The 16,120-nt window shown below is 43.2% G+C and overlaps 1 protein-coding gene across 1 annotated transcript in view; it reads left to right on the top strand.

Moving 5' to 3' along the window:
• The first annotated feature begins 12,125 nt into the window (after window positions 1–12,125).
• The window catches only part of MDFIC2 (MyoD family inhibitor domain containing 2), a 136,186-nt gene continuing 132,191 nt past the window's right edge, over window positions 12,126–16,120 (top strand). Inside the window, exons 1-2 of the mRNA XM_063938844.1 lie at window positions 12,126–12,168; window positions 12,391–12,466. Of these exons, the coding sequence (XP_063794914.1) occupies window positions 12,391–12,466 (76 nt within the window). The 5' untranslated portion in view covers window positions 12,126–12,168. The remainder of the gene's footprint in view (window positions 12,169–12,390; window positions 12,467–16,120) is intronic.

A 16,120-nucleotide genomic window follows, 5' to 3' on the forward strand; every position in this document is an offset into this window, starting at 1 on the left:
GTGTTGTTTCATAAGTGCAGTCGCTGAGGTTACAGCCTCGGTGGGAGGGGCCAATTTAGCGTCAAGTAAAGGGGACAGTATGTCTGATATTTCTTTGGCCCTTTTTGCCGAAACAGGGCAAGTGGTAGCAGGGTCAGGTGAGTCCGAAGAGTCATCTCTGATGGGAGAGGCTGGGAGAGGAGATGATGCGACCACAGGTGGCTTCTCTTTCTGTTTCAGAGACTGAGAGCCTCTAGTATTCCTGGGTGTTTTAGCCACATATTTCTCCATGATAGAGTGGGTAATGTAGTGAAGCAATATGCTGCAGTGATTTGTTTACAAATAGGAGTTGTAAGGTTGTTAGCTTGCAGAGTAGTGGATGCCAGTAGAGGTGATGTATCAGTGATTACACTGAGACAGGACTGCTCTGCTGCAGTATGGCAGGGAGGGGGGGTGCTGAGTGTGAGCTACCCAGCACTACAGCCCTTACATGATAGTGTGCACAGGCATCCTCCACCAGCACCCCAAACTGCAGGCTCCAGCTGGGGGTAAGTCAGCCGGCCGCACAGGGGAGGGGAACCGCAGTCCAGGCAGCGACCCGCACAATACCTGGGTGGGGGAGAGCTCCGTTCCGCACCCTTCAAGATGGCCGCCGCGTGCAGGGAGACAGCACACAATCCGGCTTGTTACAGGGCGGGAGGCTGACCCCGATGACCAGGGTCTTGCCCGCTGTTATCCCCGTTGCTTTGGGGAGGTTGTCACCCAGTTTGGGGGGGGCGATGGCGGCCTCTAGATGGTGATATTTGCTGGGGAACCCACAGTAAGAAGCGGTCGCTGTGTTAGGCACGCCCACCGGAAGTCCTCAAGGGTTTCACTCTTAAATCCAAATTTTTCTCGAGTCAATTTTTTTTTTTAATGAGCTAGGTGGAAAGGGCCTTTCATATAAGAAAGTGAGCCTTGGGGCTTGACTGGGTGGCACATTGACATTGGCATAAACTAAACAGAAACAATTTTACTGGAAGTACAGTATTTAGTTTGGCATTTTGCGAGACATTTTTACTTAATCAAATGCAACATTTAGGAAGTTAGGGGGTAATTCTGAGTTAATCGCAGCAGCAAGTTTGTTAGCAGTTGGGCAAAACCATGTGCACTGCAGGTGGGGCAGATATAACATTTGCAGAGAGAGTTAGATTTGGGTGGATTATTTTGTTTCTGTGCAGGGTAAATACTGGCTGCTTTATTTTTACACTGCAATTTAGATTTCAGTTTGAATACACCCCACCCAAATCTAACTCTCTCTGCACATGTTATATCTTCCCCCCTGCAGTGCACATGGTTTTGCCCAACTGCTAACAAATTTGCTGCTGCGATCAACTCAGAATTAAGCTCTTAGTCCCGTTTTGTGTGGGGGATGTTAGATCTTGCGCTGACGCACACTTGGTCTTATTCATATTTGTATGCAAACCTGATGGTTTGCATACAAATAGGATGTTTGGGGTCTTCGCAAGTGCAGAACAGGTTCTGTGATGTCACTCAGAGTCCCCTGTCAGTCTGCTGTGGTGTTTGGGGGGGTGGCACCCAGTACTTTTCTTCAAATTGGCAGCGCCTCACCCCCATTTTGAAGGCATGATGTGTACAGGGTCTGCTTTGTCGAAAGTGACACAGCTCTCTCCATCCTCCTATCTCTCCTCTGGTTGGGGAGCCCGGTCGATAGTTCATGAAATCCGATACTCCTGTGTCTCTGCCTGCACTGCAAACTGTCCTGCTCGCATTATGGCTATGTGGTTCTGCTGTTGCATAAGAGGGAAAGCTAGTGATGTCAGTGTGCTCTTGTTGGGCAGTCCCCCTGACAGAGGGGGGTCCGGGGTACATAATGCCCTGCATCTGGCTATGCTTTGACCTGGTTATTCACCTTCCACCGGATGGATTTGGAAGAAAACTTCACAGGGGGAAACACTGCATCCCAGAAGACATATTAGGGGGTTGGAGTCGGTCAGACCTCACAGTGGAATGCGCTGAGCAGAACCTTGACCCAGGGAGCCTGTACTGGGCCTGCCACTAGATGTATTTTGAGGAAAACTTTACAGAGTGGTAACATTGGATCCCAGAAAACATACTAAGGGGTTGGGGTCCCAGTCGCACCTCCAGTTGGTGTACGCTGAGCAGAGCTTTGACACAGGGAGGCTGTTCTGAGCCTTCCACTGGATGGATTTGGATGAAAACGTCATAGAGTGGTACCATTGGATCCCAGAAGACATACTAGGGAGGTGAAGTCCCAGTAGAACTTCCCATTGTCATACCCTGTACAGGAATTTGACACAGGGAGTCTGTTCTACCCCTTACACTGGATGGATTTGGATGAAAACTTCACAGAGTGGTACCATTGGATCCCAGAAGACATAACCTTCAGTTAGTGTACGCTGGACAGAACTTTGACAGAGGGAGCCTATCCTGGGCCTGCCACTGGATGGATTTGGATGAAAACTTCACAGAGTGGTACCATTGGATCCCAGAAGACATAACCTTCTGTTAGTGTACGCTGGACAGAACTTTGACAGAGGGAGCCTATCCTGGGCCTGCCACTGGATGGATTTGGATGAAAACTTTAATGAACTATAATGACTGACAGAAATCAACATAATTCAATGACCTGAAATACTGTAACTGACTGAAATAACTATAGATTAATGAACTAAAATAACTGACAGAAATGGAGGTGGGAAGACCACAAATGCTGTGTACCCAAAAGCCTTGGAATAGCAACATTGATAACAGAAGGAAAAGTGATTATAAAACTGAACAGAAAGAAAAGCTGGGGATCAGGGCTACTGGCAACACCACAAAAAAACAGAAAGGCACTGGGAAGCCAGCTCATGGGTGTGTTGGAAGAGCTACTAAGCTACTTATTTTTAATATGTTGACAGCAACATCCAACTCATTGATAATGTAATAACTGGAAAATTTAAACTCGGGCAACGCCAGGTTCAGCTAGTCCTATATAATAAAAGGCTAAGCTGCTCCTCACTTCTGTTATATTCGCTGCTGGCCACTAGGGGCTGCCACACGGACCAAATGAAAGTGAAAGTGATCATGCAGGGAGATGTTACAGCTTGCTGCTAGTTAATTAAAAATATTGATCTGACTGTTTCACACTTGCTGCATATAGAGAGGGTGTTGGAGAGAGAGAGAGAGAGAGAGAGAGAGAGAGGGAGGGAGTAGGAGTAGAGGGAGGTTTTGATGTGGAAGTTGCCATTTATAACAACCTTTCATATTCAAAATTCACATTCTTTTCTATCCTTTTGTTTGATATCCACTTACGGACAAATTAATCTGACGCTGCTCCTCACCTCTGTGGCGCCACCGGAGGCCACTGGAGGGCGCCCAACGGAGCACCGTTTGGGACAAGGACACACACATACCCTATGTACACTGCACCCCCCACCTTAAGCGGGTTGAGGAGGTGAATCAGTCCAGCAGGATGGGGTGAGACCCTGTGTGGGGTGAGCAGTGCGGTGACCGGGAGATGGAGGGGTCGGCGCTGTGGCTGCAGATGATGCAGGTGAGGAGGAGTCAGACAATCGGCTTAACTGCTTTATATATATATATTGCGGACTGGAGGAGAACTGGGGTCCTGTGCTTACCCCTCCCACTCCCAGCATAGGCCATGCCCAGACCCCTCCGGCCAGCTGCTGGTGCTACTGGTGTCCTCCAGTGACGTGCGGTGGGGTGAGGCAGGTGAGGCAGAGCCTTTGCTGTCATACTATTGTTTTGACTGTATAAAGTATATGAAAAACACAAAGAATATGTTAGAAATATCTTCTTTCTATTATTCTAATCATATTTATAGCCAAAACTCTGGAGTAAAGAGGCTATGGCAGGGGAGGCAGTGTCTCACCTGTGTATCTTTTCCGCACATCTCTTATCAAAACTCACCAGATTTCCAGGAGTTTATACTGCTGCGCCTGTGTATAATGCCCAGATGGACCCTTTGGCTCATATATTGCATGTAAATCTGGCTCTGGTGCTAGCCAGTGCCTCCTGAACCATTTAGCTCACCGCACGTCCCTGGTGTCCTCTACACCCAGACTGGCCAGGAACTGTGCGGGAACTGGTGAGTGCTGGGGTATATAGTGCAGCATCATTATAGCTTGCCCATTACAGATAGTCAGTATATATATATATATCAACAGAATAAAGTAACCAAATTGCGCTATAGAAATCCGCCTTAGACACAATAGTCCTCAGGGAGAATCGGCTGCTAATCTCCAAAACAAGTCCTCCTGCCAGTCGAGAACCGGTGGTTGATAGTATTGATGGTTGTTCGGAGAGCGCTCAAGTGTGTGTTATTACCTCTTTGCAGTTCTTTCTATGGTATCCTACGATTTGGAATTGACTACGGATAGTGGGATGATTCTGAAAAAGACCCTTTCACCAGATTCACCCAGACAGCAATATCACTCGGTAATCCATAATCTCCATAAAATTTCTTAAAATCTTTTTATAAAAGTAGTATATGACTCTTACATTGATCTTAACATTCGTGGGATATGATCTTATTCGGACTTGCTGTCCACCCCAGCCAGGGAGGAGCTCATATGACAGCCTGTCCACCCATTATGTCTAATCAACCAACGCATTTCGACTAACACAGACTTCCTCAGGGGTGTTTTTTACATGTAAGAGCGATGTCCTAGCTGTAGAAATGTAATCATTGGGAAGGTATCCCTTAATACACACAACTAAAAATCTCAATATTAGTATCTTATACTTGATAGAATAACCGGTACAAGATATTCCAAAATTCTTATAACCAGCATACAGGAAAGTTCAGATTCTTTATAAACAGCTTTTGTTTTTTGGTAGCTGCAATCTGAAGCTGCTGTCCTCACTCTGATTCAGTGAAAAATGTAATATGTGCCCGGGACACCCGGTGTAGGGTGTCCTGGACTGGATACTATTGTCCCCACAGGGACACATTGGCACGAGGGGACTGAGAGACGGTTCGAGAAGCCCCTCGAGCCAAGCCAGTTAGAAGCGCTAAGAGACTGGAGAGGAAAAAAGGGATAAATAGAGGAGAGGAGGGAGAGCGAGAAGAAACGAACAAGGAGGCTGTACCGGTGTGTGTTGATGTCGGTGGGCGGTAGGGAGAGATACCCTTGATCCCCCTGGTAAGGTGGCAGCGGCGGTAAGATCCGGACATCAGAGACAGGAGGCGGCGGTGTCAGAGAGACCGAGCTGAGCCGCGAGCTTACCGGGGACTCGCTAGAGATAGAGCCGGACCGTAGAGCAGTGGGCGATGCAGCGGCAAGACACCAAGTGGCGGCCGTACCAGTGGGGACAAAAGCGACAGCTGGCGGTATCTGGTAACTGGATACTGCTGGTGAGACTGGGGCTGAGGAGACTGCACAGACCCGCACTACCTGGGAGCGCAGTGACTCCGGAGGACAGGGGTTGGGGGAGTGCCTTACAAAAGCTCGCCCAGTGGTAATTGAGGGAAGGTGATGGAAGGACTGCCTCTAATACAATTCCCCATAGAGGACCAAGAGCTGGTAAGACGCAGTGCAGGGCCCAGGAGGAGAAGCTGGAGTAACACTGTGTGAGGGCTATCCAGCATCAGGAGGAGTAAGAAAAGACTGTCAGCATCATGTAACCTAGCACTACAGCCCCAGAAAATATTAGTGAACTGCCCTACATATCTAGCAGCACTCAGCCTATAGGAATAGACAGAGGGGTGGTCAACGGCAGCTACCTTGTACTCTCTATGTGGCAGCTGAGAGTGTAGCCAACAGTGCAGTCAATATAGACCACATAGAAAGGTTGATACGAGACAGTACTTATGCAAATGGACAGATCCAGGGTGGCAAACTGAGGTTGAACGAAGCCACATGCATAAGTAAACCCTAGACGGGGCGTCAACTATTGACATTCAAGTCATAACACTATGGCTTATAGGTTAACCGTACGAAAATAGCTGCCGGGTACAGGACTAAGAATACGAGAGCTTTATACCACTAGTCTATATAATGCACCCTGGTGTTTAAGGGCACAACGTGGAAAGCGCTTGTTCAGTGGAAGGTTAAGATGAACATATAATAGACCTTAGCGGCAGATATAAATACTGCTGCTGTCTGTCTTGAAGAATTGGACATGGCATAGCATCCTCAACTACTCTGATTTCCCTGAACTGAACTAGTTGACGCAGAACTTCTAGACTAGAGACTATTCAGTGTCAGCTATTTGTAACCATTCCAGACTATCAGTTACAAGTTATCAGTAGAAAATTAGTCTGTGTACGTGGAAAGATACAAGAGTAACCAAGCTCTGCAGGTCAAGTATACCCAGGACAACTAATTGGAAATTGTGCTAGTAACTAGAGATGTGTTTTGGTTTTGGTTCTAATTCCACTTTCGTGTTTTGGTTTTGGCTTGGTTTTGCCAAGCGTTCGCGTTTTGGTTTTTGGATCTGGATGAGTTTTGAAAAAAAACATAAAAACAGCTAAACTCGCAGAATTTGGGGGTAATTTTGCTCCTACGGTATTATTAACCTCAATAACAATCATTTCCACTCATTTCCAGTCTATTATGAACACCTCACACATCACAATATTGTTTTTAGGCCAAAAGGTTGCACCGAGGTTGCTGGATGACTAAGCTAAGCGACACAAGTGTGCGACACAAACACCTGGCCCATCTAGGAGTGGCACTATAGTGTCAGACAGGAGGGAAGATATAATAAAAAGGCCCCAAACAGCACATGATGCAACGAAGAAAAAGAATTGCAATGAGGTAGTTGTATGACTAAGCCAAGCGACACAAACAATTGGCCCATCTAGGCGTGGCACTGCAGTGGCAGACAGGAGGGCAGATATAAAAAAGGCCCCTAACAGCACATCATGCAAAGAAGAAAAAGAATTGCAATGAGGTAGTTGTATGACTAAGCCAAGCGACACAAACAATTGGCCCATCTAGGCGTGGCACTGCAGTGGCAGACAGGAGGGCAGATATAAAAAAGGCCCCTAACAGCACATGATGCAAACAAGAAAAAAAGGTGCACCGAGGTTGCTGTATGACTAAGCTAAGCGACACAACCACCTGGCCCATCTAGTAGTGTCACGCAGTGTCTGAATGTCGAGAGTGGGCCGCAATTGTTCGGTCCACTGACAGCATCTCCAGCACGCTCCAGTCACTTTTAAAACATTTCTGTAATTGGTGGACTTATACGGCAGTACCCCAGGACTAATACAGCAGTACCCCTGGATTCATACGGCAGTGTCACACAGGATGGCACTTTTCAAACACTAGGCCCCAAACAGCACCTCATGCAAAGATATCGAAGAGGTGCAATGAGGTAGCTGTATGACTAAGCCAAGTGACACAAACAATTCCAACTGGAATTATACATCCAAATCACTAGAATTAAATGGCAAGATCACTGTAATTAATAATTATAAATCACTGAAATTTATTGGCAAAATCACTGTAATTATACATCCAAATCACTGGATTTAAATGGTAAGATCACTGTAATTAATAATTATAAATCACTGGAATTAATTGGCATGATCACTGTAATTAATAATTATAAATCACTGAAATTAATTGGCAAAATCACTGTAATTCTACGTCCAAATCACTGGAATTCAATGGCAAAATCTCGCTATCGCCTGCCTAGTGAAGTGGAATCTAGATGGGATTTGTTACCGGGGACACAATACCTCCATCAATTGTCTAAATCCCACTGCACTAATGGTGGATACCGGGCGCACGTCTAACACCAACATAAGTGTCAAGGCCTCAGTTATGAGGGCTTCCATCGTCATGTGAAGCTGAACCACTAGTCACGAACATAGGCCAGGGCCTCAGCCGTTCCTTGCCACTCCGTGTCGTAAATGGCATATTGGCAAGTTTACGTTTCTCCTCAGACCATTTAAATTTCTTTTTTTTGGGTCTTTTTACTGAACTTTGGCTTTTTGGATTTTACTTGCCCTCTACTATCACATTGGGCATCGGCCTTGGCAGACGACGTTGATGGCATTTCATCGTATATGTCATGGCTAGTGGCAGCAGCTTCAGCACTAGGAGGAAGTTGTTCTTGATCTTTCCCTATTTTATCCTCCAAATTTTTGTTCTCCATTATTTTTTTGGAGTTATATAACACAATGGGCCTAATTCTGAGTTGATCGCAGCAGCAAATTTGTTAGCAGTTGGGCAAAACCATGTGCACTGCAGGGGAGGCAGATATAACATGTGCAGAGAGAGTTAGATTTGGGTGAGGTGTATTCAAACTGAAATCTAAATTGAAGTGTAAAAATAAAGCAGCCAGTATTTACCCTGCACAGAAACAAAATAACCCACCCACATCTAACTCTCTCTGCAAATGTTATATCTGCCACACCTGCACTGCACATGGTTTTGCCCAATTGCTAACAAACTTGCTGCTGCGATCAACTCAGAATTACCCCCAATATGCGGCACAGGAATGACTGATGGCTGATGGCCAAGAACTACCACTGGTCTGATGCAACACAACACAACAACACTGTAAGAGACTTGTGGTTGTTGTTATAATTATTATTGTACGGCAGCAGTGGACATATAGCAGCAGCGTATATCGTCACTGGAATGACTGATGAGACAGGACACTACCACTGGTCTGATGCAGCACAACACAACAACACTGTAAGAGACTTGTGGTTGTTGTTATAATTATTACAGGTTGAGTATCCCTTATCCAAAATGCTTGGGACCAGAGGTATTTTGGATAACGGATTTTTCCGTATTTTGGAATAATTAGATACCATAATGAGATATCATGGTGATGGGACCTAAATCTAAGCACAGAATGCATTTATGTTTCATATACACCTTATACACACAGCCTGAAGGTAATTTTTGCCAATATTTTTTATAACTTTGTGCATTAAACAAAGTATGTGTACATACACACAATTCATTTATGTTTCATATACACCTTATACACACAGCCTGAAGGTCATTTAATACAATATTATTAATAACTTTGTGTTTTAAACAAAGTTTGTGTACACTGAGCCATCAAAAAACAAAGATTTCACTATCTCACTCTCACTCAAAAAAGTCCGTATTTCGGAATATTCCGTATTTCGGAATATATGGATATGGGATACTCAACCTGTATTGTATGGCAGCAGTGGACATATAGCAGCAGCGTATATCGTCACTGGAATGACTGATGAGACAGGACACTACCACTGGTCTGATGCAGCACAACACAACAATACTTTAAGGGACTTGTGGTTGTTGTTATTATTATTATTGGGGGTCATTCCAAGTTGTTTGCTAGCTGCTTTCGGTCGCAGCATGGCGATTAGGTAAAAAAAGCGGCATTTCTACGCATGCATATGGTGCGCAGTGCACACGCGCGACGTACTTTCACACAAAACTATGCAGTTTTACACAAGGTCTAGCGACGATTTTCAGTCGCACTGCTGATCGGTAAGTGATTGACAGGAAGTGGGTGTTTCTGGGCGGAAACTGACCGTTTTCAGGGAGTTTGTGTAAAAACGCAGGCGTGTCCGATAAAAACGCAGGAGTGGCTGGGGAAACAGGGGAGTGGCTGGCCGAACGCAGGGCATGTTTGTGACGTCAAAACAGGAACTAAACAGACTGAAGTGATCGCTAGCTAGGAGTAAGTCTCGAGCTACTCTGAAACTGCACAATCTTTTTTTGTAGCAATGCTGCGATCCTTTCGGTCGCACTTCTGCTAAGCTAAGATACACTCCCAGAGGGCGGCGTCCTAGCGTTTGCACTGCTGCTAAAAGCAGCTAGCGAGCGATCAACTCGGAATGAGGGCCTTTATATGGCAGCAGTGGACATATAGCAGCAGCGTATATCTACCCATGTTGTCATGGAAAATGTCTAGATGGGAATGGAAAAAGTTAATTTTTAGTGACATATTCACGTAGTTGGCCTCTTTTTTTGTTCCTAAAGAATCCATGCGCAGCATCCTTGAAGGAGGACCAAGCAGCAGTCTGAATTTATGTCACTTTAACATTAAATACAGTATGTCATCTGTAAGCAGTTTTCTTATTTGGGGTCAACAAATATGCCTTGTAGCTTTGCTTAGCGTCGGAAACGTTTCCTTCAATGACTAAAGCCTGGCCTTTTTGTATCAAGAGCGTTCATGAAATTCTACATTAGGCCCAACTTAATGTGAATGATTTTTTGCGGCTCAACCAATGACGTATTTCTCTCTAGCAACATATAGCTCTCTGGCCACATTTTGTGATATAGAGATATTTAGTGTCTTCTGTCTCATACACACAAAAAGCAGCAAGCAACATGGTATAGTATCCAGTTCTAAGAGGTAGACCAGCACATGGAGGAGAATGAGGAAGACGAGGAGGAGGATTCTGATGACAGTGAGGATGAGGAGTCTGGGCAGGATGTATATCCATAGCTCAGGCAGAAGGGAGTCTTGCCGAGCGCTTACTGTGATTAAATACTTAAATTTTTTGAGTTTAAAATTTTCACAATATCTCAAAAACCTCACGTGATATCAAATTTATAATGGTATACTGTATTTGGGATCTGCGCACAAAATTACATGGAAACTGATATATATCTTGTCAGATGCAAAAATGGCTGCTGAGTAGTGTTATTTTAGTTTTATAGCAAAGTGTTTTTGATACTACTTGCCTAAATGGGCATGGAACTTGATTCATTGTATTCCTGTTAGAATCACGAAAGCAAGAGATGAAAGATATAGGGACTTTTATTTATCATGAAATGGCAACATGTAACATTTGTTTTAACTCTTATCGCAGAAATCCGTTGTTGTCACAATTTCTAAAAAAATTCTAGCGTTGCTCTGCGATACTCTGCTCGTAATTCTGGCCCAGGGTCAGGGATTAAGCCTTGGGGGTGCCTGCGGCACTTTAGACAGGGGGGCCCCGGTGGAAGGGGGGGGCTGTATATAAGATTGTGTATACCTCCCAACATGACCCATTCCAGGAAGGACTAAATGCTCTTTACATGGACTTCCCTCTTAATATATGATTGTAGTCACCCGTGTTGAACTACTTAATTGATAAGAAAGGTGTTTCAACAGAGGTGATTGCAATCATAACTTAAGAAGGAAGTCCAGGTTGAGAGCATTTTTTCCCTCCTGGAATGGGTCATGGTGGGATGTATGGATTGTGCATATTAAATTTAGCCCAATGGTGTATAATAGATTTAAGCTAATAGTTTAATAATGCCTGGGTACTGTTTATAGCTCCAGCTAATTGAAAGACAACTTTTTTATAAAATGTTCTTGTAGTGGAATAAAGATGACTTAACCTTAAAATAGACATAGAAAAATAAAATCTATAATATATCTTGTCACATGCAAAAATAGCATCAACCTCTATACTACTTGCACACTGGGACAGGACTCAGGATGACTCTGTGTGTGTGTGTGTGTGTGTGTGTGTGTGTGTGTGTGTGTGTGTGTGTGTGTGTGTGTGCGTGTGTATATATCTTTCTCTAGACCCTCATACACAGGACTCAGACTCATTGACCTTTTGTCAAGTCGACCTAGAGTCCCTGTCGACCTAGAAATCATGTCGGCCTACTTACTGTCGACCACTAGTGGTCAACCTAGACACTTTCGACCTAAGTCTTGTTGACCTAGAGACTGGATACCAAGTATATTAGTATATATGGTGAATATGCAGACTGGATAGCGGCCACAGATTGGCCATGTCATCATGGGGCCTGCTGGATGTCTCGGCCTCCCTAGGTATTCTTTCTAATATGTGAATGAAAAATAGGGATTAGTTGACATCACTACTTTAGAAATATAAATTATAACATCATTACTCCCCATTACTGTATGTATATAGATGTTACTGAGTGTAATTATGTAACTTATGTAATACACAGGTATTTCTATCAGTCTATTCCTGTGTAAGCCCCGGTGTTACTGAAGCAGTTAATATGTGTTATTTTTTTTTTTTTTTTATGCTTAGGAAGCTCTTCAAGTGCTGAGTTGATTTTAAATATCTCATCTAATGTTGTCTGCAAAATCCCCTCGGCAGTAAGTTAGATGATCCTGGCATTAAGACAACTCTGGCACTGTATAGTGAGTGCACTGCTGATCAATTCACTGCTGTCAGTATGAGAGAACCTAGACAACAACACACAACAAGAGCGTCCGCACAGAGAGCAGGTGAACCGATGTCTATTTACTCCATTTGCATTTAAAATAAATAAAAGTCAGACAAAAACTGCATTTCCATAACTAGTAAAGCAGCTACACACATATGGGGTTAAGTTTAGGCAGCAAAAAATAGGAAACGTTTTTGGATCCTGTATAGTCTTGGCTTGTAATGAGGAAAAAATATCCTCCTTAAGTTGGAAATAATAATTAATTTGACTTAACTTTCTGCAGATGTCAGAAACCAAGACCAACAAAAGTAAAGTCATCTTTGAGAATGAGCAGGAAAGTATCTCTTGGTTGAAAGAAGGTAAGTTGCATTTTTTTAAGATTATGTTTGTAATTAATGAGATTATTATTATTATTATTATTATTTAATTTGTAAGATATTAAAGATAGATGTCTTGTTCCCAGACAGGAAAATAATTTCAATTTGGACTTTTAATTTTTCAAAATATGAATAATTAAAAAAAAAAAGAAAGAAAACAAGAAACATAAAGCCAAATCAAAAAATTTGTTTTAAACTTTTTTCTTCTCATGATTTATGTTATGCTTACTGTACTGTATGTGAATCAATCTAAAGTAATTTGCTAAATTGTTGCGTATAATTTAGTGAATCCGTTCGTACCGCTCAGTGTTAAGATTGTAGATACATAATGTACAAATTTATTTTTTTATTTATGAGTTTGGGAAAAGAGATGCTATGTGGGTTTTGCTGATTTATATGGCTGTATATGCTGCATTTAGTTTTATGTTCGTAACACAAGTGGGGATTAAATCAATTTAGTACAACTTGCTTTTAAAGATGGAGGATAAATGTATACTTGGAATTAAATTTTGACATGAACAATCTTTTAGAAAAACAGAAGAGAAAAAGGAAACAGGTGATCAGCATAGTAATAGCTCAAACAAATGTTCCCATTATTTAGCATTTGAATTTGTTGATAATACATAATAAATTCAGTGTAGAATAAACATTACTTATATTTGAAAATGTCTGCATGTCTTATATTAGAGGTGTTTAACAGTGATGCGTCCTTTTGGTATAGCCTTTCGATGGCATGGAAAAGAGTCCATCGATGCAGACATGCGGCTTGAAAGTGTTCATAGTAAATAATAATGTCTCACTACCGTATTTGTACATAATATAATAATTTAGTGAAGTGTCACATACTCTCTTTATACTTCAGAAGTGTTTGTGTTAGAGATGTGCAGGATCAGATTTACTTGGTACAGGTTGAGTATCCCATATCCAAATATCCGAAATACGGAATATTCCGAAATACGGACTTTTTTGAGTGAGAGTGAGATAGTGAAACCTTTGTTTTCTGATGGCTCAATGTACGCAAACTTTGTTTAATACACAAAGTTATAAAAAATATTGTATTAAATGACCTTCAGGCTGTGTGTATAAGGTGTATAAGAAACATAAATGAATTGTGTGAATGTACACACTTTGTTTAATGCACAAAGTTATAAAAAATATTGTATTAAATGACCTTCAGGCTGTGTGTATAAGGCGTATATGAAACATAAATGTATTCTGTGCTTAGACTTAGGTCCCATCTCCATGATATCTCATTATGGTATGCAATTATTCAAAAATACGGAAAAATCCCATATCCAAAATACCTCTGGTCCCAAGCACTTTGGATAAGGGATACTCAACCTGTACTTTTCACCAAATTTATGGCAAGTTCGGATTTATCTGAGTTTAGCTTAATGGCTATCCAAAATACGTGAGATGCCGTTTTTTGAGATCCGAGTAACACCGAGTAAATCCAAACCGCACAACCTTAGTTTATGTGCACCATCCCTCCAGTCCACAAGAGATATGCAAGATGGTCATAATTACCTACAGTAAGCATGCACTTATGGTGTTCGGTTTTCACTTGCCCGCCCCTTTTCTACGCAGTTCCGCTTCTACAGGCGTAATGAGTATGCACAGCTGTAGTGCAAGGAGATACAGTACAAGTCCACCATATGCCAAATTTTATATGCAGACCTATGAGGATGCATACATGCGCAGTAAAGCAATGCTTATCTTATGCAAAAAAATTAGCTTCCAGGTTGAACATACTGTAGTTTAAATAATGAAGTGTAGATGGGAGATTTAATTTGCAGGATGCAGGGGCAAACGCAGGATTTGCAGGAGGGGGTTTCCAGAGGGGGGAGGAGCCAAACACGGGGTGGAGACTGAAGTGACTCAGTCTATGCTGGGTTTGTTAAACTATTGTAGATAGATAGATAGATAGATAGATAGATAGATAGATAGATAGACCGACCAAATATATTTTGTAATAGTCATAGACATAGAGCAATCTCCATTCTAAAAATGCATTCGAAAATCACGGGTCTTCATACGGATTGAATAAAGGACTACCAAGCCAGTTGCTCTTCATAACGGTGGCAACACCGAAACATTGAACTTGGAACTGGCTTGGAAGTCCTTTATTCATTCCGTATGAAAACCTGTGAGTGCCACCTGATCTACACTGCTATACATGGGGCTCGATTAACCCGGGGTGGTACCAGGGCAAATATTTTTAATGCAGTTCCGGAGTACCTACTATGGGCCAGTTGTAATGACGTCTGAGTTGGCCAGATGTGCGGGTTCCCAGCCAACCTTGGATATTTTCTTAAAGTGGCAATCATTTACAAGGCACGGTTTTGCCTTATAAATGATTGCCGCTTTAAAAAAAACCTCAGAGTTTGGCCAGGAACCTGCACCTCCTGCCAACTCAGACTTCATTACATCCGGCCCTACATTACATATATATGTATATACACACAATGCAATTTGACTGGCACTCCACATAACTTCATAATACCTGGGTGCCTTCCCACGAACCATCAGGGAGCCATGCAGTATATAGAGAAGATGGGCGGCAATACAGACAGCTACACAAGCTTTCTTAATTTTTCAGGTGCGTTTTATCCTAACAAAACGTGCTAATAAAATGCACCTGAAACGTTGATAGCAAAGCTTGTGTAGCTGTCTGTATTTCTTACAAAACCGTGGAATGACGCCCGTTTCTCTATTTACTCTATATATATATATATATATATATATATATATACACACAGATGGAGCCACGCTAGTCGTGGCTCCATCTGTGACTAGGTGCGCCCACCTGGGCGCGTCTGGGCGCTGTGAGCATCTCCGTCTGAATGGAGACGCACGCCCAGACGGAGACGCTTACAATGGGAAGTGGCTCCGTGTGCTCCCGCCGTGACTAAGCGGACAGATCGCCTACTCACGCCGGGAGTGCACGCCTGTGATCGGGCAGGCAAAGATAAGGGAGGCTCCATCTGTATGTGTGTGTGTGTATATATATATATATGTATTATATATACATATGTGTGTGCATATATATGTATTATATGTGTGTGTGTGTGTGTGTGTGTGTGTGTGTGTGTGTGTGTGTGTATGTATATATATATATATATACTGTAATGGGAAAAAGATATGCAGGTATAAAAAATTGCACTTACAAATGAGGATCAGACAGTAGGCTGTGGAGCAGACAGTGGAGGGACTGAAGCAATCGGAGCAGCTGCCATAATACACAGCTGCAGCACAGCGCAGGGTAGTGCACGACCCGCGATTCGCGGGTGTTTGAAGGGGTGGAGCCTAATCCCGGAGGGGGCGGGGCTTAACCAGCGGGTCGCGGGTTTGTTTTTTTGCTTTTAAAAATGTCAGGGGGGGTTTTTGGGTACTCAGAAACCCCCCCTGCGTGCGCTAGTGGGATGGTATTATTTAACCTGCATACACAATACAATTATCTGGCAGATAAATTGCCAGATCTGGCTGGTTGGAATGAAAATCATACCAGACGTACACTGTTTCCGGGGGTGTGGAATCCTCAACCCGACCCGGCGTCTGGTCACGTGAGCGGCTCTCTGCACCCAGCGTGCACACAGGAATGGTGACACACACCCGCTCCCTTTGTATCTCAGAGCG

The sequence above is a fragment of the Pseudophryne corroboree genome, chromosome 9, assembly GCF_028390025.1.
Source record: "Pseudophryne corroboree isolate aPseCor3 chromosome 9, aPseCor3.hap2, whole genome shotgun sequence".
Lineage (NCBI taxonomy): Eukaryota > Metazoa > Chordata > Amphibia > Anura > Myobatrachidae > Pseudophryne > Pseudophryne corroboree.